The following is a 27,246-nucleotide window of genomic DNA, read 5'->3' on the forward strand; positions in this document are numbered from 1 at the left end:
GCATCTCCTGGAAAAGCCATGGAAGTGAGTCATGGGTTGCTTCATCCACCAAGACCGTTAGTGACTGCTGCTGGTGCAAACAGAGATTTCCCCATCTGGGGCAGCAGCTGGGCTGCTGTGTATGGGTAGAACTGCCTGTGAAAGCAGAGGATGTCTGGGAGACAGGCTGATACAACACAGTCCCAGGCAGGAATGCAGCTGAGGATGGAGTTTGGCAGGGAAAGCTGAAAAGGAGAAAGTGTGCAGAAATTGCAGGAACTGATTTTTATCATGTTGTTTTCAAAAGGAGGGTGATATTTCTGGGGAAAGTGCCAGGATTTTCAGTACCTGGTTTTCTTTTCTGAGTGTTAGACAGGGCTGCCCAATGGGCACAGTGGTGAGGTTTAATTGACTGGTTTTGAGAAAAAGTGTTCCCAGTTGCCAAAGAGGTCAGGCTGGATATGCTGGATAACAGCAGGCACTGCTCATCATCTGTGTTCACACACAATAAGAATAATAATAGGAGAGCTAACAGCAGTTCTCCTTGGGATGGAACAATAAAAAAAATATGTGTTTTGGGACAAAAGGGTTCTGACTTCTGCCTGAGGTTATGGACAAGAGCTCCACCTGGTCAAAGAAACATGGTAAAACCATGGTCAACTGGTGTCAAGGAGGGGGCTGGGAAGCCTTTAGTTGCCCAAGAGGTTGTAAACTCTTGCACAGAGGAGCAGCATCTCAGAAGACTGAAGTCCACCCAGGTTGTGTGGGAGGCAAAAGGACTTCACACTTGGTCCTTGCTGTCATGAGAAGCATCATCTCAGTGCTGCTGAGGGTGATTTTACATCTGACTTCAGCTGGAGCAGGCTCAGGGATTTCCTCACTAAGCACCCACTTCATCTACTTTACTGAAAAAGTGCACAAAGATTAAACATGACAAGGAATTTGTTTCCAAGACACTGATATTTTGGGTGGATTAGAAAGTGTAAGTACCTTCCTTTCCCTGGAGACTGAGGCAGGCTGTCTCCTCCTCCGTACTGGCCAATACCGAGGAGCAGAACAGAAAATGGTATCACAACCATCATGGCTTTTGGGATTTATTCCTCTGCTTTCCCTACAGACACCTTCAGTTCAAACTCCAATCCAAAACAAGTTCATCAGGTGTCATCTTCAGGATATCCATCTGCACCCCAGCAGTGTGAGTGTGAGAAATGACTCGTCGGGCAAAACTACAGCTGGCGTTTGCCTGTTCTGATCCATCTCCTGTCAGCACTCACACCCCTGTTGACAAACTGAATTTCACCTTGATTTCTTCTTCCAGATAACACAGATTAACTGGGAGCTGTTCATTTTTTTGTTTGCTTTGAAAGCCTGCAGAAGGAGTGATCTGACAGAGGATATACAGATGTTTATCTGAGGAAATCCTGCCCACCTAGTCAGTGATTCAGCCCAGTGTGTTGCTGAGACACCAGAGGTACCAGTGACTCCTGTAAGACTTTGAGCACAGCAAATGTTAAAACACTTGTGTTATTATGCTGGTTTAATGCTATTTTCGTGCCTCCCCACCAGCATCTCCCCCGCGCTTACTGTGTCCATCTTCTCGCGTTCAGTACGACAAGGTTGGCTGAGATGTTTCTAGAAGTGACTCCAGGAGGTCCCTGAGCATCTCTGTGGCTTTGTGTGCAAGGCAAGGACAGTCAGCCCCCAGCTCAGGTAGGCAGGAGCAGAGCTGGTGGCTTCATGTCCTGGAACAAACCCATTTGTATTGTGCTGTACTCAGTTGTATTGCTGTGTATGCATTCATCAGTGAGGAGAGATCATCCCCCCTCACTCTATCCAGAGAAAGAGACGTAGGGAATGGAGGCTGTGATGAGATAAATGGTTATTATGAGGTATAGACATTTTTAATTAGCTTCTGCAGACACTACCACACTGCTAATGAGCCCTTGCCAAGTTTCCTGTGATTCCTCTTTACTTTTTGTAACTCTGTAATAGTAACAATATAATCATTTTCTATAATAACCGTGATAAAACCCAGATAATCCTTCTATAACTCCAGCATTAGCTTCGTCTAATTAAATCAGTTGGTGAAACATTCTCGGCCTAGGGATGGATAAATACAGCACAGCTCTGCTGCCTGACGAAAGGTATTCCCCATATCCTCCTGCCCCCAAAACAGTACAAATCCAGTGCAAGACAGGAATAGGGTTAAAAAGGCAAATGGTTGTGTTTGGATCTCAAATTACCCGATTGTTGCCAAAGCAGAGGTCAGAATGATACTAAAGCAGTAAATTTGGTCCCAAGGGAAAAGCCTTAACTGTGTTAGGTGGGCTGGTGGGCAGGCAGACCCCAAAGCAGGGAGCAGTTCCCAGATGGGTGGGGAGGTGTGAGAAGGGATGAGGGAAAGAGACATCACAGGAGCCTTGCATTCATCTGTCCTTTGGAAGAAGGGGGAGTGTTTCTCAACGGTGCTGAGAAACACAATTTAGGCAAATAGCTGGCAGCTCCTATGAAGAGTTTATCCAGCTTGTTTGTCTTCCACTGCTCTGCTCTGATTGATGTACCCCAGGTGGTGTCATACCTGCTTATTCTTTTCTTCTTTTTCTTTTAGTTTGGAGTCAAGTTCTTCTATAATTACTCCTCTTTTAAGAATTTCACATGCAAAAGCACACGCACATTGCACAGGAACAGCCTCTCTGCAGTTGAGCTGGGTGAATAACTGCAGATCCGCTGCCCTCCCTGCAGGATCCTGGTGATGGGGAAGTCTTTTGTGATGCTGCCTGTAGGTGAGAACCTTGCTTCTTACTTTCCTGACTCATCTTTATGCCCACAGAGTTTATTGTCAAGTGAAAGAAACTTACCCCTGGGCAGAGAAAGGCAGCAGCCACCCCCAGCAGTGCCACAGGCTGATTCCTGCCAGGATTCCTGAGTGGAGCTGTTGGAGAGCGAAGCCGTCCCGGGCAGTCCTGCCACACTTCTTCATCCCACAATTTCCCAGTCAAATGAGATGGGGAGATAAACAGAGGTGAGTGAGCTTCCAAAATCACCATCCCACATTTCCTGGGTAGCAATTAATGCTACAACACGGACCAATTAATGAGGCAACTCCCAGCTCGGGACAGTGCAGCGGAGGAAGGGGAACTTGTAAAACAAACCCAGTCTCACTCACTGACAGCCTCACGTGTTCTCAAGCACCAGGATGTGTCTGTAGGTGGTTCAGGGTTATTTGTGGTGACACAGAGGACAAGGGGTGCTGGCTGCTGCCTCCTCCTTGCACTCCCCACAGGCCAGTGACCTTCTGCGGGGTTTTCAATGAGCATTTTGTACCCATTAGAAGCTGACAGTGATAGGGATGTTTTGTCTCTCCACCTTCTCCTACACCTCCACACGAGTCATTAAGCAACACTTCAACTCCTCTGCTTTGTGTCTCTGTCCCCTGTCACCTGTAATGGCTTCATTCATCAGTCTGCCCTTTCTTTTGGCTCTGTTTCAGTGTGTACTGTGAGTTTTTTGGTCTGAGTGGTGTGGTGCACTGATCTCCATGACCTGCCAGCACAAGGAACAGTAGCACAAGACAGTCTTTTACACCTTCTTCTTCCAGCTTTTCTTCTTTGCTTTGTGCTTCCACACCTGGACTTTCCTTGCTCTGCTGTGATCTTCTCACCTCTGAGCATCTTCCCGGTGCCTTTGATTTAGTAACGGACCACCAGAAGAGCTGTAGAGGTTTTGGAGAGGATGTTCACATTCACCATTTTAAGGAAAGGACGTTCATGCAGAAGACAGTGAAATGTGTTGTGAAATGGATACAATGCCCTGAGAATGAAACTCCATTAAGAGACAGGAAAATTCCAACCTCACCAGCAAATTCTGACAGCGTTTGGACGTGTTCTGGTTCACAGAGCATCCAGATTTTACTGTTTGCAAATTGGGCTCTTAACTGAACCAGGTGCTGAACAAGTGCTTTCCACAGGTCACTGAGTCCAACTTTATTCTAAATAGCTCCAGCCCCAGGCCAAATTCACTCCTGAAATAAATGGACTCATCTCTCCCTTACAAAGCCACATGCCCTGGCATGGTGCATCTCCTGCAGTAGCCTGAGGCATCAGGAACCACACAGCAGGCTGGTTCCTCCGGCAGCTCTCCTGCGGGCACTGTGGCCACGTGCCGGCCCCGTGCAGGGTTACTGCCTTTCTGCTCCAGTTACTGCCTCAGTCTGTGAGAGCCTGCAGTGGCAATGTGGTACTCGTGTTAAGGAGAGGGGAAAGGACATGGGAAGCTGTCCTGGTTTAGCTGGGATAGAGTTAGTTTTCTTCCTAGTAGCTGGTACAGTGCTGTGCTTCTGGTTCAGCATGAGGATAACGTTGATGACACGATGATGGGTTGGTTGTGGCTGAGCAGAGCTTGCCCAAAGTAAAGGGCTTTTCAGTGCCTCATGCTCTACCAGTGATGAGGTGCACAAAAAGTGGGAGGGAGAATGGCCAGGAGAGCTGACCCAAACTGACCAAAGGGATATTCCTACCACAGGGCATCACACTCAGTGTATAAACTGGAGGAGTTGGCTGGGAGTCACTGCTCAGGGACCGTCAGTGGTTCCTCTTGCTGCTCAGAGGAAAAAAAATAAAACATCAAAATTAAGTTGTTACTTCCTCCTTGCCCTGACAAAGGGGTGGCTGGGGTTGCTCACTTTCCCAGTGCCCATTCTGAAGTGCTAGTCTCACATCCAGGCTGTCAGATCCAAACATGCCATGGGAAAAAGGGTAGGAAAGATAACAAAACTTTTGTGTATAAGGCCTGAAATAGGCTTTTAGAATCTTCTGCTTCCTACCCAGGCACCAAACTTCGAGACACTCAAACCTCAACTAGGCAGGCCCTAAACTATCAGGCAGTAATTTCTTCCTGCTGAGGATGGAAGAGGTTCTCCTGCATTGCCAGCATGGCTGGGTGGGGACAGACTGACCAGCCTCACCTAGGCTCTACACCCCACCCATGGGCCTAGAGCCCATTTAAGCTCCTCCTGGTTCACCACCACTCCTCCCCGTGAGCTCAGCTGGACATGTGCAAGTCTCCAGTGGCAGTGCAGCCATGCCTGACCAGGGACCCTCATCATCCACCTGGTAAGGCTTTGCTTTGCTGAAGGATTAACGTGGTGGGTTTGTGACTCGTGCTAAGTGTGAGCTTGTTGCAAGGGCTGTAGTGGGGCTGAATGTCCGGGGAGGGATGGGGACAGCCCTGTCCCTGCCATCTATGTCCACAGCCCATGTCTGAGCACCTGCCCTGTGGTTGGAATAAGCTTTTCTCAGCTGCACAGGCTTTGCACAGAACTGTGACTACATCAAAAACTCCCTTCTCTTCAGGAGCTGATGCTTTTGGATGTGAACAAGCATGGGACCCTGTTGCCCCCAGGCAGGGGCACGGGAAGCAGCACTTTTCCCTTCTTGCTGACAGAGATTCATCCTTTCCTATTTACTTCTGAACGTTTTTCATTGGCATGTTCTTATGATGCTTTAGGGCTGGAAACATCAGGAATATAAATCAGAGCTTGTCATTCACGTGTATCACGTTTATTTTACATTAATGTATGCTTTCTGTTAAAATATCACAAATTCAGTTGTGAATCTTGGCTGTTACCTGAAGCTTATTGAGATCTTTTCCCTTCCCTTATATTTATGCACAGGAAATGCTGTGTTTGATGATGAAGTAGTTTCTGACTGGAGGGATCAGGATGTTTGGGAAGTCACAGACTCCATGGCCTCTGTGCTCTGACTTAGCAATTTTGTTGCCTCTGTTCCCCTGGGTTTTATCTCTTTTCCTGCTGGTGAAGGTAGTGAGGGAGCACAGAAACATCTTCTCTGTTTCTCTTTATTGGCTAATACAAGACTGCTTCTTGCCCAGGGGGTGAGTCCAGTATTGCCCTTAGACTGAAAATAGAGGGACTAAAAAAATAATATAAAAGGTGTCTGTAGTTCTGGAAAGATTTGAGGATTTCTCTGGGGAGACTGAGAGTGGGGAGTCCTCCCCTGCCACCACCAGCGTCGGTCAGCTGTGAAATGCTTCTGAGAGAAGGCATAGAGAGGGACAGTTCTTGTTATCCCAGGCTGTCTGGTAGGAATCAGGAGGGAGGTGTGTACCAAATGATATTTTTCAGCTGTGAGCCTCCAGCTGCATGACATTTCCAATTATCCAAGCACATACATATGGATGTGCAGACCCCGCCACGCTGATGGGCTCTGCTGAGATGGAGCCCGCCTGACTCTGCTGCCACCCCCACCCCACAGATGGGCACGGGCAGCTCGCAAAGCCTGATGGAAAGGAGAGACAAACTTTGTCCTTGAGATCTCCTTACACTCTCGGGACACTCGGCAGTGTTTTGGAGTGTGGTGCAAAGCCTGGATGAGAGCAGAGGCACTCGTTTCCTACAGAGCTTTTCCTCCCTCGATGCTTCAGCTCAGGTCTGTGGGCAATTAACTGAATCCCAGGCAGACAGGTTTGGGCATCCTGCAGGATCAGTGATGGGTTTCCTGCAGGGCATGAGCCAGGATGCTCTTGTTTCTCCGAAGGGTTATTAATGACTGGGATTATCCATCAGCTGCAGTAAAAGCTGTTACGCCCACACAGCTTCCATGAGTCAGATCCCAGACAGCCAACACAGGCTGCAGTCGGAGAACACAGAGGTGAGGAAGTGACCCATCCCACTGATCAACACTTGTTGGCAACAGGAAGGTGGAGGAGGAGGTTTAAAGGATGCTCTTCTCCCAAAATTTCAGGATTTGGGCTTTATAAATTTTACAAGAAGAGTTGCTGATCGGATATGAAAAATAGATGGGATATTTTTTTCTGTAAGCTCCATTTATACTCATTAGAGTGCTACAAGTAATAATACCAGGAAATAGATTTGCAGATAGAAGTATGATTTTTAACTTAAGGGTGTTCATTTAATTTCAGCTCTTGTCTCCTAGATGTGCCTCCTCCTAATGCTCTAAATAGCTCTTCTACCTCTTTGATGTTTACACCCTTCAAATGCATAAAGACAGTTCTCTACAATTCCTCATTTTGCCAAGCAATACATACTTAGTGCTTTTCATCTCTCTCCATAAATCAATCCCTTTCCTCCAACAGGAGCTAGAATAGGATTTTTTCCCTTATTAGATTTGTACTGAGAATTTCTTTTCAGAAAACAGATAAATGATACAAGGGTTTTTTTCATGACAAAGCATCCTATCATATATTATTAGCAAACACTTCCACAGTAGAACAGGAATAAAAATAGGAAGTGGGCTATAAAAAAGAATGTATAGCAGGATAGCATCTAATCTCACAGTATGGTGCTAAAAGTGGAGCATTTCCTTCACATTTCTTTGCAGATCTTCAAGGAAAGATCCAGGAGGCCTCAGAAACGCTTAGCGTCTCTTAGTTAAGGTTTTCGTTAAATTCTGTGTGATCCTTGACACTGAGTTAATGAATTTTCTCCTTATTCAGAAAGCCCACCCACTGCTTGTGGCGTGTTTGAAGCTTCAGATCCTTTCTGCCAGCTCAGCTGCTGCTCCCTGCCTCCCTGTCCCTCTTCCCAGCATCTCAGCATTGGTCGTGCCCAACCTCTTCCACGAAACTTCAATCGAGAAACTACCTGAGTTATAAAAAAATATCTCAGATCACACTTATCCTAAAGCCAGATTTTTTTTTTTATTTACTGAACTTCAGTGGAAGCCATCAAACATGAACTGCTTGGGGCTCTCACCTGGCAGGCCAGGTTAAACAAGTACATAATGTGCATTTAAGATTAAGATTCCCAGGCATAGCATCTCTAACTCAGGTGGCAGCTGTTCTTCAGAGGCTCAAGTGAGGTGACATTTCCTGAGGAAACCAGTCCCCCTCAGGTTTCCCATATTTCTGAAAATAATTTTGGTTGAAGTCCAGCAAACCCTAAAAAAATGGATTTAAAATGAAATTACAAATGAAAGATGAATACTCAGATGGACAATTTCAGCAGGTATCTGTCAGGAAAATCTCAAGGCTTTGGGAATCAGGCTGCCCTGGCACAGAGGCACTTGGGAGTCACACTTGGACACGTGTTCAGCCAAGAACTTGGTGTTCTTCCCTGCATTGCTCTTTGAGCTGTGAATATGAGCAGTGAGGAAAGGAGAGGCTGATCAATGGGTTTATTTTCCTTCCTTGTGGCTTCAGGGATGAATTGGACAACAGAAACCTTCCCCTGGGGCTGAACAGCCCAGCAGGGCTGGCTCTGGCTCTCAAACTCCACCTGGGACCTGCTGCAGAGATGGGCAGGGACAGCAAGGTTTGGACCTCAGACATTTTGGTGATTATATAATAAATGTGGCAAATAATAAGCTGTGCAGCTGTGGCATATATTTAGGGAGGGAGCCTGGAGGGAGCTTCTATCTTCTTACAATGGAGCAGGTGCTGCAAAGGAAACCAATATCTGAAACTTTTAGCAAAATTCCAAAGATCTTCTCCAGAGCTGCTGCCAGCAAGCAGAGAGAAGGCAGAAAGCCCAACACAAAGCCAACGTGTTTTTTAATACACAAATCAGACCAGTGCCAGAAGTTGTTGTGTGCTGGGTTTTGTGACTGTGCAATTTAATTTCTTATTGTTCTCACTGTCCTTAGAGCTGGGTCAGCCCAGCAGTGGGTCTGACCACTTCCCTGGGGCAGCTGCTTCTTGGACACCGTGGCAGATCTCTGTCTTTTGAAGTTCTCTGTTCTTGTTGCAGAAACTTCATTGCTGCCACCTTGGGGCCTGCCAGGTCCCTGGGAAGATTTATGTTCTGGCTTTGTTTTTGGTTTATGTTTGTTTTTTTTTTAATTTACCTTTTGCCACTTAAAAACAGCTTTTGAGGATGTTTGACTCTTAGTGGTGGTTACAACATCATAAATGGATTAGGGTGGAAAAGACCTCTAAGATCGAGTCAGATCATCGAGTCCAACCACTCCCCCAGCACTGCCAAGCCCACCACTGAGCCACATCCCCAGGTGCCACTTCTACACATTTTTTTGAACACTTTCAGGGATGGTAACTCCACTACTACCCTGAGCAGCCTGTTTTGATGCTTGAAAACCCTTTCCATGAAGATATGTTCCTTAATATTCAATTAAACCTCCCCTGGTGCAACTTTAGGCTTCTTTCTCTTAACCTGTCACTTGTTACCTGGGAGCAGGAACATCAATGACCAAATGTGGTCCCTCTCAGCCAACCAAAACTTGGAAGGTCAACTTTTTTAAACTCAAAGGCCAGTGTTTCAAGAATGTATAGTACTCTTTTAATCCATTTTAATTATCTTTCCTGATATGTGCTCAAATGTCCCTGGCCCTCCATGGGGAGCCTGAGAACTGCTCAGTTCTGCTATTGCTGCTGAAAACAGATTTCTGTAACTGCTTATGTTGTTGTTGTATGGAAGTTTAGCACAGCAAGGAACTGGGGGTGAGAAGGTTTCTTAAATTCAGGTTGTGCATTAGTGAAGAATTCTATGTAAGTCACACAAAAAACTCCTGAAGATAGCAGTAGTTTTGGTATTTAAGTGATACTGGTAAACATCAGTTGTGTACCTTGGTGGTGCAGAACAGGCAGATAAATGCTCAGTGCCGTGGTCTAGGCCCTAAATTATCACCTCAGACACTCTCAGCTGGGCATCAGACCTGGTTTTGGAGAGTCTATCCAAAGACAGAGATACCCTTCTGTCCCTTGAGTGTGTATATATGCACACAAATATAAATATATATGTACACACGACTGCTAAGTCTGTAACAGCCAAAGCTGTCTGTTTGCTGCACATTCTGTTTCTCAGGGCAACATTTAGTCTGTGAACTCCCTGAAGACAAGACCGACTTGCTGAATATTTCCAACATGCCTAACCCTCCTGGGCTTTCATTTCCCGACTGGCTTTTAATGTAATGTAAAGATTAGAAATGATATCTTCCATTAAAACTTTATTAGGCAGCTCTTCCACTTAAGAGAGCAGCTTCACTTACTCCCAGCCAAATGAATTCCAGTCATTGAAAGCTAAGCATGAAAATGCAGAGGGGGAAGGAGAAGGCCACTTGCAGTCTTGAAAAGATGAGCAAAAATAAGAATAGTGGGTTCAGTGGCCTGTCTGAGACACACGTAGCTCAGTACAGAGCCCTGGGCCAGAGCTCCGTGGGAGCTGCAATCACAGCTCATGGGTACAACAGCCAGCGTGGCAAACACTTCCTTTCTTGGCAAGGGGAATCTGCAAATGCATTTCCCCCACTTCTACATCCTGCAGGTTTCTACTGGAGTCTGTTATAATTACTGGGAGCATCAGACATCTGCTGCTTCCATGGATGTCACTAAGGCTACTGGTGGGCTGATTGATGTGTGGTTACTGCTGGAGAGCAGCCTGAGTGGCAGCAGCTGACCTTCTTAGGAGCATCTGTATTGCTCCTCGCCTTCCCTCTGGCTTTTGCTGTGACCTTTGGATACAGATTGATCCCAGATTAGTGCTTGTTAACAATAAATACCCTAAAATTAGGATACAAGTAGACAAGTTCTGAAAAGGTTAGACAAGCTCAGGGCAAGTTAGTGCAAGACTCTGTTCACCATGCTGGTGGTTGGTCTGTGTGGTCTGTTTTCCAAAAGTGTTTTCTATTCTTATTACCTACAATTCCAGAACAAAACCAGCTGGACAGCCCCAGGATGGGGGTACTGTGGTGTGGCACTTGTGCCACCTCAGCTGAGCTGCACAAAGCCAGGGGATGGACTGTAACTTATTTTCCTGGGCAGTCCTGTGTGAATGGAATTAGTATTTCGCCAAGTGAAGATGGGTAAATGCATCCAGCTGTACTGGACTGGCTTCAGTTCATAAGTGGCAGGCAAGGTTTTTCATTTTCCCTTGAACAGCTATATTGTCCTCCCCACTTCATTTGCAAACTTCTGGCTGCACAAATACATCAGAGTGGGCTTATACATTATATATATATAAATGATATGGAAGCTGTAGGTTGTGGAACGAGGTAGATTTGTATCCAACCCACAGAGAACATCACTGATCATCAGCTATGAAATGGTTAATTAAAAACTTCGTTCGCAGTCATCAAAGGTATTTTGAGCATCTTTGCAACATCTTCAAGTGTTCAGGAACACAAAAAAAAAGAACCTCTGAGGGGAAAATTAACTGTGTCAGGGGTGATATAAAGCTGCATCAGTACCTATAAAGTGCCCCAGCAACACAAGAAAATTGAAGTAATGAACAGAAATGCTCAGTGAGAGATTTTTCTGTATTTTATGTTAATCATTAGGTTAGAGCTGAAATTAGCTCTAATTGATATTAGGAGTTGAAAAAAATGAATCCTCTGGAGGATGAGTCTTTTTAACCTTTAATGATGCAGTAAATAAAATATCCTGTCAACATTTGTGCGGTAGTAAGGGTTTTCAAAATTCCATATCTGTGTGGTGAGCGATTCAATCTGCCTAATTCTCTCCATTACAGCAGATAAAAGTGATGTCTGTGCATAAATTCAGCTGCAGGTTTTCCATGTTTCCAAGCTATCTGGTAATTCCCCACGCTGGCTTGTTATTTCTAATAGGGGGATGAAGAGAGGAGGGAGGGACTGAGATCAACCCCAGTTCTGTGTGCTGGCTTTGCCACTTGACTTGCAGGCTCCTGATGCCAGGGTAGTGACAGAGAAACTGTGCCTCAGCAGAGGTAAAAGGAGCAACGCTGCCTATTCTTCTTTTCAGGTGAAATATACCTGAAAATGTTTCATTTTTCACTTTAAAGGCACGGCAGAATTGCAAAAGATTTCAATGCTTTAGGGACCCTTAGTTTGGTAATAGTCAGACCATTCTTCTCTCTGTCAGGGCTCAGCCTGGTGTTGAAACACCTCATAACTGACTTGGTGAAGCACAAGAAATATTCCCCCACTGTAAGCAGGAAGCCTGTTTTTCATAAAATCCATTTGATCATTGCAATCAACTGGAAGTATTACATCATTTAGGCAAGTTGCTGTAATGGTGATGGTGACTCTGCTGTAGTTAACTGGGAAAGAGAAAACAAATTTCCCCACTTAAAACCAGCTTTTGTCTTTCATCAGGACTGATGCAATAACAGTTCTCATCCCATGGGATATAGATCTCCTTTGGAAAGTTCCCAGCAAGCCTTTCAGTGTTAAGGGGAATATATTTCTGCATACTCACAGAAGCTCCTGAGTGATGCTGGTGTTTCACCAGGTGTGAGTTTGTTACGCTGCACTGTGATGTGAAAATAACTTCTCTGGTGAGACATGGTTGTAAAGTCTTTGAGAAAACCATGTGCTTTAAAATGCTGGTGAAACATCTGTTTTCTTCATTCTTTTTTCCTTCTTGCATGGGCCTTGGGAGGATTCAAGTGAGGAAGTAAAATAGAAGTGTCCTCACAATTAACTTCTACCTTATGCTCTGTTTTCTTTCCTCTGATGAAACTCAGCTATTTTGGACAATACAGTGTCCCAGGCCTGCCAAGGATGTATTGAAACAGTGGTCAAGCACTGGAACAGGCTGCCCAGGGCAGTGGTGGTTTGAAAAGACGTGTTACATACAGCACTTGTGGCCATGGTTTATGTGGTTTTGTAGTGAACATGGTGATGCTGGATTAATGGTTGGATTTGATGATCTTGGAGACCCTTTCTAACTGTAAAGATTCTATGAATCTTTACAGGAGTCCAGATACAGTAAATTTGTTTTGTCAGCAAAAAACTACTCAAAAGTCATGTTAAGCAGTGCTAGGTCTCATTTAAAGAGGAAACAGCCAAACCAGCGAAAACAAATCTGATGAATGCCCAGGTCCCAGGACCAGCAGACTCTTGGCCAAGTCATTTCTGAGGGGTGGCCGGCAAAGCAATGGAAAGTGCTGGGAATGATGGAGGCAGCCCTTATAAGCAAAGTAATTTTATGGAGTTAAGACACAGAGGATCTAATTTTCTTCTAGAAGACTCATTACCATGATTTTGTTACACATTATTTATGGGCTGTTATGATAGTCCTGGCAGGTCATAATTGGCTGAAGCCGGAAAATTAGTCACATTTTTCACATTTGGAAGAATGATCTGTACAGCTACACTAATGACTTCATTCCTGGATGTGCCACATGCCGGGCAGGGACTGCCTGTCTTGGGGTGTGGCTGGATTAACCCTTCCTGGCTCTGAGCACCCTGCAAAGGCACCTAGTTTTGCTCATGAGACACCAAAATTACTTGAGAGCAGCTCTTTGGTATATAAGTGCCTTGCTGCTTTTGTGATGGCCTCTTCTTTCCTTCCCTTTCCTCAAATCTGAGTTAGTTTTGCATAGCACTATTTTTCTACAGGGAAAATACCTTTTTTTTAACTAATTTATCTGTGCAGGGGCATTGCACTCTCCCCATCAAAGCCTCTGCAGCATCACAGCAGTCAGGCAAGCCCAGCTCTTCCACTGATGGTTTTAACCCCTGGTAAGAGATGGGCAACAGATTAAAGTGAGGAAGGGCCTCATTGGCAGCACTCCCAACTGCCTTGCTGTGTACACAGCACAACCCAAACAGTCTATCACAGATGATGAATCAGAAGGGAGCACTATAATTGCTTTATCTGCCTTTTGGGACACCACAAGCTGCTTACTCTTGAATTAGAGCCTGGTGAATGTTACTGTATCTTCCAGAAAAGTGGACAGCTTTGATTTGGGGATTTCTAGTGATCAGGAATCCACTGCCCTGTTGGCTATCTACTCCCAAACCCCTTAATTGCCATTGTTAAAGAATGGACCTGAATTCCTCAATAAATTTGTACTATATGGCATTGTAGCATTTGAGTCATGTTGCAGTTTTGTCTGACAGACTAAAGAGAAAAGCATGTGGCCACAGGAGAAAATTATAGAGCATGATGCAGCAAATAATACCTTGGACTGAAGGATGCCAGGAGAAAGTTAAGGGATGACTTCATTTGGTTTGCAGCTCTTGTGAAAGCCTTTCCTGTTTTACTGAAATCTGTCTTAGTTTGTAGGTGTCAGGACCAGCACAATATACTGGGGTGAACTGGTGTGTGAAATTCAAACCTGGGAGAAACTCCCAGCTGCTTTTTGATACTCCCTGTTTGTACGGTCAGGGATGGCATAAACCCTTTGGTCAGAGCATCCTGCTGACAGCAGGACCAGCCCATAGGGCCTAAGCCACAGACTGCTCTGAAACAGTTCAAGGGTGGGGCAGATCACAGCAGCCTAAAACCCCACTATGAGCATTGTCTAAAACCATCTATGGCTCTGGGAGGAAAAGCTCAGCTACAGGCTGTGTCCAGACTGTTTCTCCAGGAGCAATGGCCCTCCTGCAGTGCTGTCCCCACCTCCTGTGAGCTGCTGCTCTCTGTAATCCATCCTCTGTCACTCCAGCATGGAAAAGGGTTGGCCGGTGCTGAACTGAAGGCAACCTCTTAATCAAACTAAGAGGTGGGAGTTAAAGTGTTTGCAAAATACCATACAAATGGGAGGGTTTGATCACGTTAAATGAAGGATCTGATTCATTAAATTAAGTGGAAAGCAGTGTACATGGATAATTTCAAGGGTTGAGGCTGAATGCGTTTTTTAAATAGGAAGTGATCAGCCGCTATACACAACACAGAGCAGCTCTCAAACATTTTTAATGACAGTATTTGTACACACTTTAGTTTAATTAACACATGGCACAAGAGGGGTTTGGTAACTAGGATGTAGTCTCACACCAGTCGTCTCAATTATAACACATGAAATTTCAAGCATCGATACACCCAGAAGGACGGCGCCCGTCCCTGCCCGGCAGGGTCTGGCAGCTTGAATTTCCATCACACCTTGTTTTTCTTGGAATGCGACAGTAATTCCTTCTCTCCAGATGGAGAAGTCCCCTTAGAAGTGGATGATCAGCTCCTCATTTGGATTTATTTCTTGTTTTCTGCAATCAAAATTAAGGGGGTTGTGTATTGTCACTGCCCAGCGATCCATGTTACGTTTCTGACAGCTATGTTTATTAGTAAATATGTAGTAATTGCTTCCAGAATTCACTAGAGCTGCTCTTCTGTGTCTGAATGTGTAGAGACATTTCCTGTGATGTGTGATCCCTCTGTTAGCACAGCACTCACTGGATGCTGGGGGACTGTGGCAGGCACAGCTGGGTTTTACTTCCCTGCAGGTGCAGTGTTGGTCCGGGGAACCAACTTCAGAATAATCGGCTTCTCTGGTATTAAGAGCCCCTTTGAACTCAGCTTCATTGGGATCTGCAACAATAAGAGGAAAAACACACTTGGAGATAGACAAGTTAAATAAGTAGAGATTGAAGGAAAGAAACTTGGCCGCAGTTTAGGCACAAACTGGGTCCGTAGTGCCTGGAAGTGCAAAGCGTCTGGTTTTGGCACCCGTGGTGAGAGACTCAGCACCCACCTCTTCACATGAGAGCATCAAACCATGATGGGCTCCTCACCTGAGTTTCTTTGCAGGTCTGGAAGGTGAAATGTTGCAACAGGGAGGTGATGGCAACTTTGAGAGTCAGGAGAGCAAACCGCATCCCGATGCAGTTCCTGGGACCAGCCCCGAAGGGCAGGTACGTATAGGGGTCCATGGACTCCTTGTTTTCCTTACTGAACCTGGACAATTACATGGTTGGGGAAAAGAAATGAAGGCAGCAAAAAACCAAAATGTGCATATGTTATTTATCCAGACATCTCCTGCTGGTGTCTTGTAAAGATTTGTTTGGGTTTTTTTCCTGAAGTGTTTCAGGGTACCCCAGCAATTGAGTGCTGTGTCAGAGCCCTTGTCCAGGACAGGGTGGGATCCCACTTGAGGGTTTGGTTTTAATTCTGTCCATCTAAGTTGGAAGCAAGGTGAAAATCTAGGTAACATGCTGTCCCAAAATGACTGATATTTCCATCTGTTGTATTTAGTGAGAGAGAATCCACAAGTTGTTTTGTTTAGGAGCAGCCTATGGCTTCAGTATTGCTAGGAAAGGTTATCACTTCCTTGAAAACAAGGAGGGAAGGCAATTCTGGAAAGATCAACTCTGGCAAATTTAGTAGAAGCCTGTGTGAAGGGAACAGGTTCATCAATGAGGATTGTGCAGAGGATGGCCAGCAGTTACAAAAACTTACCATCTACCCCCTCTCAGCAAGCCTAAAAACTGCGTACAAGATGCTGTGATCAATGTTATTCTCCCAGTAAGATTGTTATTTGAAACCCTGCTTCAAGTGCAAAGCTCATTTCCTTCTTAAAATGACATTCCCATGAGCCTGCGATTTCTCACCCGTATTGTTTGTAAAAAGATAGGAAGAACACCATTAGGAAGCTAATCAGAGATTAATACTTAATTACTAAGTGAGGAAAAAACAGCAAGATATTTCTTCCCTGTTATTATGCCTTTTGTACCTTTCTGGTCTGAACTCTTCTGGGTTTGGCCAGTACTCGGGGTTGCGGTGCAGGACGTAGGGTGGGATGGTCACAACAGTTCCTTTGGGAATGATCACTCCATTTATTTCTACGTCTTTCTTGCAGGTTCTCTCAAGACGTCCTCCAAGGGGATACATCCGAAGGGTTTCACTCACTGTCATGTCGAGATATTCCAGCTTCATTATTGCATCGTATGTGAGAGGAGCCTGTAGGATGACAGGACCAGGTATGTTGGCATGAGAACTGGATTGTCCTAAAATGACCATAGAGACCAGAGTGTCCCCAAGCCCCACTGCCCCAACTGTTGACAAAACAAGATAGAAGAAAAAAAGGCAAGGTGGAAGTTGAGTAATTGGTTTAATTTTTTGCCTCCCTGAGTTATGGAAATGCCTGGAAATCCATGTCCAATTGTTCGTGGAGATGGCAAATGTGTTTGTGCAGTGGGGTGGCTGGAAGGTTTCAGCTGCCAAAAGAAAATTGCTGCAGGGCTGAGTTGTCTCAGTGTGTGTCTCTTGGAGCTCTTGAGAAAAAGCTCACCCACAGGGAGGTTGTTTAAGAGAGAAAGATCTCTCCTTGTCCTGACTGAACCAGGAAGGCAGCAGGAGCAGAGGGTCCTCACCATCACTCACCATCCCCTCACCTTGTTGGGCAAAACTTTGTCGATCTCCTCCAGCACCTTTTGCTGCACGTCGGGGTGCATGGCCAGTTCATAGGCCAGGTAACAAAGGGTGTTGCTGGTGGGCTCATACCCAGCAAATATGAAGATGAATGCCTGTGACAGGACCTCCACATCAGTCAGGGCTGTGAGGAGAGAGGACACAGGACATGAGCAAAACTGGTGTTGGGTGATGGTCTCAGCAAAGACCAGGTAGCAACAGGTGGGGTTGAGGCAGGTTTGTTGGAGTTGTTTTCTGATAAAGCATTTGTAGTACCCTGTCTGACTGGAAAAAGTCAGTTGATAGAGGAACCAGGTGATTTCCTGAGTATCAATGATTGATGCTGAAGGATCTTAGCCCTGGTGCTGGCAGCAAGGGACAGAGACAGAGATTTCTGTCCCTTGCTGGTCAGGGGAGATGGTGGTGACCTGAACAGCTCCCCATATTCTCCTCACTCCCAGAGCCCCTGTTTCCATGATGAGTATTTGGGTGTTGTTACCTTTATATGAGTGATTTGCTTCCTTGTTCTCGTGGCTGGGTGAGTTCTGGGATTCGATCATCAGCTGCAGAAAATCTACCCTGCCCTGAGAGGGAAAGCAGGAGAGTTTCTTTGGTGACAGGTTCCTTGGAAGGTTCAGATAAGCAAATTTCATAGCCTGAACACAATTTTTGAGCTGCCAGTGTCCCCAAAATGCATATGACTTCCTTATTGAAAAACATAACACTTGTTTTTTAGTTTGGACACCTGTCTGTCCTTTTTGTTAAGCCATTGGCTGAGAGAGCAGTGTCTTGAATGAATTTTGGGAAAGGGACCCAAACTCTAAAATGGAAAATTTTGCCAGGAAGCAGCTGCAGTTTTTTAAAAGCTGGAGGAGAAGTTGCAACCCTAAAGGTGGTTTTACTGCTTATGTGCTGATTCTTCTGTGCTCCCTCATCCTCTCCCTAATCTTCTTGAGGGAGTCTTACTCTGACTCATTACAAGTTGTGCAGACCAAAGCTTAGTCCAGTTCTGCTGAGCCTTTGTCTAGATTTAGCTTCAGGTCACAGATGTACAAAGTCCACCTGACTCTCTGCCAGGACTAGTCAGGTGGGACTTTTCTGACAGTATTAAAATCAAGTGTTTACACTTGAGTAGATTCAGGGTTTTGTTAAGTCACTGTACTTTGGCTTCACCTTTGATATCATCACTGTAATTATATTTCGCTCCGGTGTACTTTGTCACAATTGCTATCAAATTCACACTCCCTTACCTTGTGAGCCTCCTTTTCACGTTCCTTCTTAATTTTGTCAATGGATCTCATGAAAAAATCTACACTATCAGCAGGGAAGAAGCTTACATTCATCTTGGCCAAGAGAGGAGTAACAAATGGGAATACAACTGAAAAACAAATGAAGAATTCAATTGCACACTGTAAACAAACTCCACCTCACATCAGGTAGCTGTGGATATCACTGAAGAAGTAATGATGCTTCTGAGAAATTCTTTCCTTTTTTAATTTCTTTAGCTAAGAAAAGCCTGGACTGTGCCTTTTTTTCCTCTTTCTCATTCCCTTGGGATAGTTTTAGATGCAACCCTCTCCCAGATTTGTCAAATGGGCACAACCAAGCTGGGTATAATCATTCCTTTAAGAGATGACCAAAGCATATTCCACCTCCTATTTCTAAGGCACTGTTTTCTAAGGACAGGTTACTTCTGTACATTGTACAGCACTACAGCAGGAACGTGGCTCAGAAGAGAAATATTGAAAATTCTGAATTCCTTTTTCAGGCTGAGCTGTTCAATGCCCTGCTGTGCTCACACAAACATTTTCAAGTCCCCCTCAGAGCATTTCCTTCATCACAGAGTCTTGATCTTGAGCTTTTGTACATATTCCTAAAATCTACAGCACTAGAGTCTCCTCTGTGCACAGATCACAACTTTCCCTGAGTTTTGGCAAGATATCTAACCTTGATTTTAAGGTCCATTGCTGCTAATCTATTGCACTGGAGGAAATTGCATCTAATTACAGTCTCCACTCAGCACTCTCTTCCAGAAAGTGCATTTCAGACAGCACCACTCTCCTCAAGCCTCACTTGCTTTTCAACACTTATTTCCTAACACTTATTTGAATATTGCTGGGATGTTCCTATGTTTCTTGCACTGTGGATACCAAAGGTGGAGGAAGCTTCCACCCATCTGCTTCCCAGAGTTTTAGCATGAAGCTAATAATGAGGAAATGATGAGACAAGGGCAAGGTGGGCTTGCATCCTAGCAAGGGAAGTTATCCAAGCATAAGTTGGAGTCACTTACATGACAAGATGAAGACTGGGTCAAAAAAGTCAAACTTGACCAGTTTCTTCATTGCTCCAACAAAGGGGTCTTTGGGGTTGTTCATGGAGTCAATGTTCACACCAAAGGAAGTGCTGGTGACGACGTCCATGCTGTAGCTTCCAAAGATGCTGAGGAAAGGTGGAAAAGATGGACTGTGGTTAAATATTTGGACTAAGTGAATGTATTTTTTCCTAATGCCTATGTGACATTCAAACATAAATTCTCATAAGACCTCCTGCCCTGGTTTTGAAAGGAAAATTGGATGGTAAGAAAAGAAAAATTGAAAAGAAAATTCAGTGGTAACTGAAAAACACAGTGAAAGGGATAGATTTTGAGAGAGCTTTGGTTTCAAGCCTGTACAGGTTTTGAAGTCAGACAGCTTTTCCAAGGATTTTAAAACAGCATGGAGCTGTGGGAATAGGTTAGTGGAAGGACAGCATGTGGCTCTCGAGCATGTTGGCTTCTTGGGGAGGGGTGGCAACACAGCTTGCTTCAAATATGCCCTGAAAATGGTCTTGTTTAACCCAGCACAGCCCTATAATGTTACAAACTGTCCAACCCCTCTCTTTTATGTGGTTTTTTTTTTTTTTTTTGGAGAGAGCTTTGCTGGTGTGTGGCTATTGGTGTGCAGCTGCCCCTTCTGCGTTTGTGCTTTGAAATTGGGGATGAAATACAGAGGTTTTGTTCCAGAGCCCATACAGAGGGTGCACATGAGGATAACAGACTTGGGGCCACTGTACAGCCTCACTCCACCCAGCATTGGGCACATGATGGACAGTGCTGTGTGTTGGGCAGAGGGGTCAGCAACCCCAGTGTTCTGTAGTATAAGAAGGTGGTGCACAGAGATCCTGAGTATATGCAGGATAAACTGGGTTTTCCTGGCAGTTTTGGAGCGTTTTGGATCTGTGGATTCACAAAGCTGTGCTGGAGCATTTTTCTCCCCATCTAATTCCCTTTGGAAGAATTCCCTCAGGACCTCCACCTCTAGGAAGGTTTACTAAGATCCCAGCTTAAATTTTGCCTTTCAAATTTCCAGCTGGGCTTCCAGCAGGCCCCATCCCTCATTTCAGAGCTGTGGCTGACTCAGGGAGGGATCTGCGTTGCTGGTAATGAATGAAACACAGCACTTGCTAACAAGGTTTGCTCTGCCTGCTGCTCCTGGCAGCTACTTACTCCTTCACAGACAGTGAGTTGTCCTTTTCCAATTGCTTCTCAACGTTTTTCACCAAAACTTCCCCATAGTGCTTTATTATAGGGAACATCTGTAACAAAAACCAGCTTTGGTCACTTCAGTATAGTACATTTTACTCCTTTTAGACAGGCTCATGAAGACTACAGGGAGTTTCATGAATATTTACAAATAAGCTCTCTCTGCTAAGGTTTTATTTTAAGACTTTTCTGTTTTAAATTAGGCATAAATTAAACAGTTGCCAGGCTCTGACTAAAGAAATCAGACCCCTGTGACAATCTCAGCCTGCAAACGCTGCCTACTGACTTTCTGATTTAGTCTGTACCTGCTCCTCTGTGTTTTACCTCCTTTAGTTTCCCACTGGTGAATGTTGGAGAGAGTACAGTACGAAGCCTTTTCCACTGTTCATCTTCAGCTAATGAGATAGCATTGATCAGCACCCCTGCTAGATCCACACGCTAGACAGGGAAAAAGGGAAAAAGACAAGGTGTTAATCTCGGAAAAGAGAGTAGCTTCCTTGCAAGGATGGGAATGTGGCATGGAAGTCCCTGCACAGGCTATTTCATACTGCTGGCAGCAGGCTATGGCCTGACAAACAGCCTCTCTCAAGGCATATATACTCAAATAATCCTCTTTCCTCCAGTAAATCAGCTGTGAGATGCCATTTCCAGCTCAAGAAAAAGTAACCCCACAAGCTCAACACCTGCACATCTGTCTGTACCCACACCTGTGTCACAACCCTGCATCCCACTGCTTCCTAGCTGGTGGCATGTGTGCTAGCTGGGCCTTACAGATTCCTGTATGCTCACACAGACTCAGATTCATCCATATATATATGTGTGTGTGTGTGTGTGTGTGAGTGAGAACAGAATTTGTCTGATTCTCAGCTTCCTCTGCCAGCCCAAGTGTGCAGTCCCAGGCTGTAAGGCAGGGGAACAGTGACATACAGTGGCCATGTACAGCAATCCCTATAGTGCAGCCACTCATCCCAAAAGGATGCTTCTTGGCATCCTGCTCCCTCCTGCATGTTGTTTTCTGGGCTCTGTGGGACCTCACAATGCTCTGCTCTTACCCTCCGGTTGGTAAAGGTGGAGTAACAGTCTTTCACCAGCACAGATTTAATGATCTGGGGGTCTGTGACAGCCAGCACAGGTTGCCTGCCATCATAAATCCTGGTGGGGGGAGAAGAGGAGGCAGATAAATAACCCCAGATAGTTGAGGTGCAAGGTTTGGCTGATGGCTGTAAAACAACTTGTTAATCAAATGCTTCTCCATCACCAGCTTTGCTGTTTAAGTACATAATTGTAGGAAGTAGAGATGGAAAAGAACTCCCAGACGTTCTCCCATCTGGTTTTGTAAACGATAAAGGGGGCCAAACACCTTCCAAATTCACTGGGAAATGAGCAGGGCTCAGTAGCTCAAAGGACCAGATACTAAATGAAGCAAGTGTCTTCACTTTCTCCCCTGACTCTCTGTGTTTTTCCAGGCACTTAAACACATTACAGTATTAGAAGGAAACTTGTTCGACCCCTTTCAGGCTCTTGAGTTGGGTGTCTGGAGACTTGGGCTGACAGCACTGAAACATCCTTGGAGAGGAAACTCAATCCTTGTTTTTGTCTTTTAAGCTGCCAGTTCAGAATGCTTTCCTGAAACAGATGTAGATTAAGTAGATTTATGCGCTTTCCCAGCTTACGTAAAGATATATTTTTCCAAACTCCATTTTTTTAAAGCTGCTATAGGGACAAATGGATGCATCATAGAGGATATACAAGTTTGTAGCCCAAGTTATAACAGCAGTGGTAAAAACTGTTAGAGATGTCTAGAGCAGAACAACCATAACTGCAGTAGGTCCCACTGCAGCAGGTGAGGATCAGCAGCACAAGGAAGTCTTTGGATCAGCTTCTTCACTCAGTCTTGGGAGTTACTCACATTCCTCTGCTGTTGGTAAACCAGAGGAACCCAACCTCCCAGTTCCAGATTCCTGCTTAAGTAAATAGTTCTGCTGCTGATTTTGTTAGGAGCAGGGAAGGGCCTTTTGTTACCAGACTTAAACTAAAATTCATGGTATCGGTCAAAGCAGTTTCTGTGTGGTGTGACAGTGACACAGCCCTGCACTGTCAGCCTTCAGTGACAGCCACCACCAGCACCTGTCATTGCTGTGCTCACCCTGCTGGGACTGTCAGGGCTGCAGGTAGAGAAAAAAGAGCTCTTCTAATGAATTTGTTCTCCCCTTCATACTTTAAGTAGAGATCAGTGGTTCATACTCACCCCCAGACTTTCCCGTATTTCTTGAAACAGTCACTGTCAAACTCCAAGAAACCCTGTGGAAAGCAATTTAAAAATTATCATAGAATCACAGAATATCCTGAGTTGGAAGGGACCCACAAGAATCATCAAAGCCTAACTCCTGGCACTGCACGGGGCAGCCTCAAAAATCCCACCATGTGCCTGAGAGAATTGTCCAAACATTTGAACTCTGGCTGAGTTGGTGCTGAATTATCTCAGAGCAGATGCAGCAGAGAGGATGATATTGGAGATGGTGGGTTGGGAGGAATAGCTGTAAACTGGTGTTCAGAGGTACCTTCTGAGTTCTCCTCCCAAAATCATCATGGACAGCATAAATGTGCCCCGTGCTTGTGAATGAGCAGTTTACCAGGGCACTGGCAAAGTGTGGCTGTAAATCGGCCGCCCCGGAGGGCTCTGTGCTGCTGAGCCTTATCCCACACTGGCCTGTGCACAACCCACGTGCTGCAGTGGAGCTTCGAATTTGGAGATAACTTATCATCCCTGCGTATCTGTTCAGCTACAGCTGTACAGGGCAAAGGCAGATATTTCTGGAGCCAGGAAGGGTTCAGTCACTCACTTTGCGATATTCCAGGCAGGTCCCAAAGAAAGGCAGAGGTCGCGGCCCAGGAATACCCAACTTCTTGAACACACCAAAAGGCCAGGTCCCATATCTGTGGGACAGAAAAGACAGGAGTGTTACATCACTGTGGAATTGGGGCTGTGAGCTTTCCTAAACCTGGAGACTGCAGCAACACCCCTTTGGAGAGGAAGTAGAGGAGGTTGGTGCAGGAGTCAGAAAAAAATTGGCCCAAATGAAAGTTGCCCTACAAAAACTACTTAATAAACATGGTAAGGCTCACTTCTGCCACACAGAGCTTCAGAGGGTCCCTTTGATGTAAAAGCAACTGTCTCCACAGGTGCTCCAGAGGAAATGGTACCTTGAAGCCTTTAGCAAAAGCCCGAAGAGGAGCTCATTGCCAACCAAAGGAGAGGCAGAAAAGGGAGCCAGGAGAAGGAACACCAACCAGGCTTACATGTTTTTACTGAAGAGAAATCAAAGCAGTGCCAGAAGTGATGTCCCAAACAGGGCTTTTGTCAAGCTGTACTTTAATTTTATTTATTGTTCTCCCTCCCTTAGTCTGGCTGTAGCTCAGTGGAAGTCTTGTCTTGATGGTTTTCTCTTTAGATTTTATTGACAGCTTTGTGGATTTTTTTTTTCCTCTGAAGCACCCTTTTTGGCAGCTCTAAAGTTATTACTTCTACCTCAGGGCTTTCTGTTTCTCAACAAGGGCCTGGGCTGCAGCCCTTTGAAGCTCGTGTTTGGCTGTGTTAAAAGAGCACCTCAAATATTTGGTTTTAGTTAGTAGTTGCAGCTTCCCAAGTGAGCAGGTCATGGCAGAAGGGATGTAAAATGGCAAAGGTTTGGCAGGGGATGTTCTCAGAGATCCTCTTCGGGCCACAAGGCAGCAGCTGCTCAGCCAGGATCTTGGGGATGCTTATCTGGAAAACCGGAGTCCAGGCTGAGATTTAGTGAAGGGTTTCTCCTTGCAATTAGTAATACTTTTCTAAATTTGGGGGACCCCAAATGAGATCCCAGACCCAGCACAGGTTCTGCCAGAGCAGAAAAGCAGATCCCATCTTATGGCCCAAACGGGGCAGGAGAAAAACAAGGAACTGGGTGTTTTCAGGTGCAGAAAGATTTCACAGAGCTCAGTTTGTCAATGTTTAATCTTTTCTGTCAAAGGTTAATTTAGTAGTAGGTATCAAATGTTTGTGAATTCTTGTCTTTAATGTTTATAGCTAGCCAGGGCTGTGGGAGGACCAGGAAGTGTCAGTCTGGGCTGGTTACAAAACCCAGAAATACTATAGGAGCATAAGCCAGGCTTAATCCACTTGAAACACAGCCAGGAAAATATAGTCTACAATATAGGAAAAAAAAGTCTAACACTCTTACAACTAAAATGTGTCAGGGTTTTCTGCAGGCTGAGAAGGACCATTCAGTGTGAAGCCAGGGAATAATCATTACTTCTTCCTACCATGTGTGTGAACTAGAAATGCCTGAGATTCCCTCATGTGTGAACTGGAACAGTGTTGCCTCAGATGGATAAGAAGCATCTAAACAACCTCCCTGTGCCAAGGCAGTGAAATTTCTAATTTAGCTCAGATATCAGAGCATAAAGATCTGGGTTTAGTCCCTTTTGCCATAACAGAATTACAAGGGTCTGCTGGAGGTGGAAGTCTGGTAACCAGCAATCTCAGATGACCAAAAAGTTACTGAAATGGGAGGGTTTGGGTCAATAACGAGGATGGCTTTTTGGCTTGGTTGGTTTGGTATTGGGGGTTTTTTTAAGAGTCTGCCCCAAGCAGGCTTTTGAGTCATCCAAATCCCAGGAAATGGATTGAAAAATATGGCTAAAACTTACAGAGCTGCTGTGGCTGGAGCATTGCCAGGGCAGACAAATGGGCTGTGCTCGTGTGCACCACATTAATCGTTAAGGTTTATGGTTAGCAACACGCTGTCTCTGCCTCAGGGCTTGTCAATACTACCCAGTTTGTCAGCTCAGCCTTGTTGGCAGGGGCTGCCAGCAGGGATGCTGTGTCCCAGCACAGGGGGTTCAGCCAGCAGTGCTGAATGGCATCAGTAAAGCCAGGGAAAGAATTTTTTCACCAGCACAGCTCCTATAGGGAGCGTACGTTTCTGCCTGTGGGAGTTTGTCTCAAAAGGCAGGAGAAGGTGTCTGACCTTGGTCTGGGCTTCACTTCTTCCCCCAGCAAGGGTGGGCTGTGAGGATGGACATGGGATGCTGTCCCTGCAGGAGTGTGGCAAATCAAATTCCTGAAAAGGTTCCCTCCAGATCCAGGTGCTCATAAGTGGAGCATCCTACCTGGGCACTGTAGGAGTCAGGAGGAGTAAGAACTGACTCTATGAATATTCTTTTTCTGGTGTCTTTCTGTGCCCTCTTTGCAGCAGTGTCATCTTCTGCTGACTCTCCTCCCTAGCAGCCTCAGCCAGGGAGGCACAGCTGTATGTCTTTGGAAAAATAACCTAAGAGATCATAACCCTGACTGAAGCCAGCACCCTGCTGGTAACCAATACCTGGCACCATCATTATTCAATTATTCCTTTGATGTTTAGCAGCAAGATCATAGCTGCATGAGAATACTCCAAACCTTGGAGCAAGATCACTCATCTGTACAGTCTTTAGACTCTTCCTGCTACTTCCCAGAGCCTGGTTAGATGCTGGCAAACTGGAAATCACACCTACTGTTTGCTCTTCAGCAGATTAGCTGCATGGAAGTGAACAATGGCAAGAAGAGGAAAAAGGCAGGAGCAAAGAATCAATAAAGAATATTTTACTCACGCTACCAGGAGGGCTACGAAAAGAAGCAAAAGGGCCCATGTCTCTGTGGAGAAGGCAGGGAGAAGGTTCATTTCAGTTCTTCTCTGACTGGCTTTGAGTTCTGCCTTGATGTGTTTGTCCCACGTCTGTGGGAAACTGCACACTGTTTGGCAGTGTGCAATCTTTTCTATCCTGTCATATGATTTAGGGGCCCTCCTTCTGTCACGAAGGAGGTGGAGTGGAAGGCAAAGGTAGCAAAGTATGCTAATCTGAAAAACATGATTCATGTGTGTGACAAGTGCCTGGCTGAACTGTCTGAGGTTCAAATTATTTAAGGCATACATTGCCAACCATTTCACCTGGTTTCTCTTTTGTAAGTAATAACTGACTTCCTATTGACTAATGCTCCTGGGCTCCTCCACCAAACTAAATAAAACCAAGTTACAATGAAAAGGTAAATCCCAAAGCAGGTGTCAGAGCTGGTTTACAAAAGGGAAAGAGAAGTGAAAAGGTTATTCACACACTGTATGACAAGATCTCTTCTGGCAGATGAATTAACTTTGACAGAATTTAAGATTTTTGTTTAAAATATCTCTTTCTGTTGTGAGGAGCAAGCACTGCCTGCTTCTGGCTTCATTGATCAGAAGCAGCTTCTAACTAAGGCAGGAATTTGCCCCCTGTAAAGGCTGTAGAAGTGCACCTTGTTTGCTGGCACATGGCCAGGATTTTTGTAAGAGAAATACTGTCATTCCACAACTGTGAGCAGTTAAAGTACCACCCTTTCCAAAACACCAGCTCATGGATTGAAACCAGCACCCACCCTTCTGCAGCAGCTGGGAAAAAAGGCACAAGTAGAGTGAAAACAGATTTTGTAAAGGCTTTCCTGGTGTGGAAAGAAAGAGTGTCCTAGAGGTATGGATGAGCTAAGAGATTATGATGGTGAAGAATACTGTGCTGTTTGGGTGGTGTTTCTTAGTGAGGGGATCAGGTCAGAGCAGGAGGCTCCATGGTTTGCACAGATGTGCACTACAGCATTTTTAGGTCCTCATTTAGATTCATTCAGAACTCAAAAACGAGCAATTGCCTCTGGACAGGCAGAGCTG

The 27,246-nt window shown here is 45.2% G+C and overlaps 1 protein-coding gene across 1 annotated transcript; it reads right to left on the reverse strand.

Moving 5' to 3' along the window:
- Window positions 1–14,927: 14,927 nt before the first annotated feature.
- LOC113953519 (cytochrome P450 3A9-like) lies at window positions 14,928–26,332 on the reverse strand. Its single transcript, XM_027656741.1, has 13 exons — window positions 26,165–26,332; window positions 23,380–23,473; window positions 22,785–22,837; window positions 21,589–21,688; window positions 20,861–20,974; window positions 20,501–20,589; window positions 19,307–19,455; window positions 18,267–18,394; window positions 17,516–17,600; window positions 17,001–17,161; window positions 16,340–16,566; window positions 15,402–15,564; window positions 14,928–15,198 (listed from the first exon to the last, which is right to left on the reverse strand). Exons 1-13 carry the CDS (start codon window positions 26,233–26,235, stop codon window positions 15,100–15,102), a joined length of 1,533 nt encoding a protein of 510 aa, XP_027512542.1. The 5' UTR covers window positions 26,236–26,332; the 3' UTR covers window positions 14,928–15,099.
- Window positions 26,333–27,246: the final 914 nt, after the last annotated feature.

This window comes from Corapipo altera, unplaced genomic scaffold (genome assembly GCF_003945725.1).
Source record: "Corapipo altera isolate COAL_440 unplaced genomic scaffold, ASM394572v1 104, whole genome shotgun sequence".
NCBI classification, from domain to species: Eukaryota; Metazoa; Chordata; class Aves; order Passeriformes; family Pipridae; genus Corapipo; species Corapipo altera.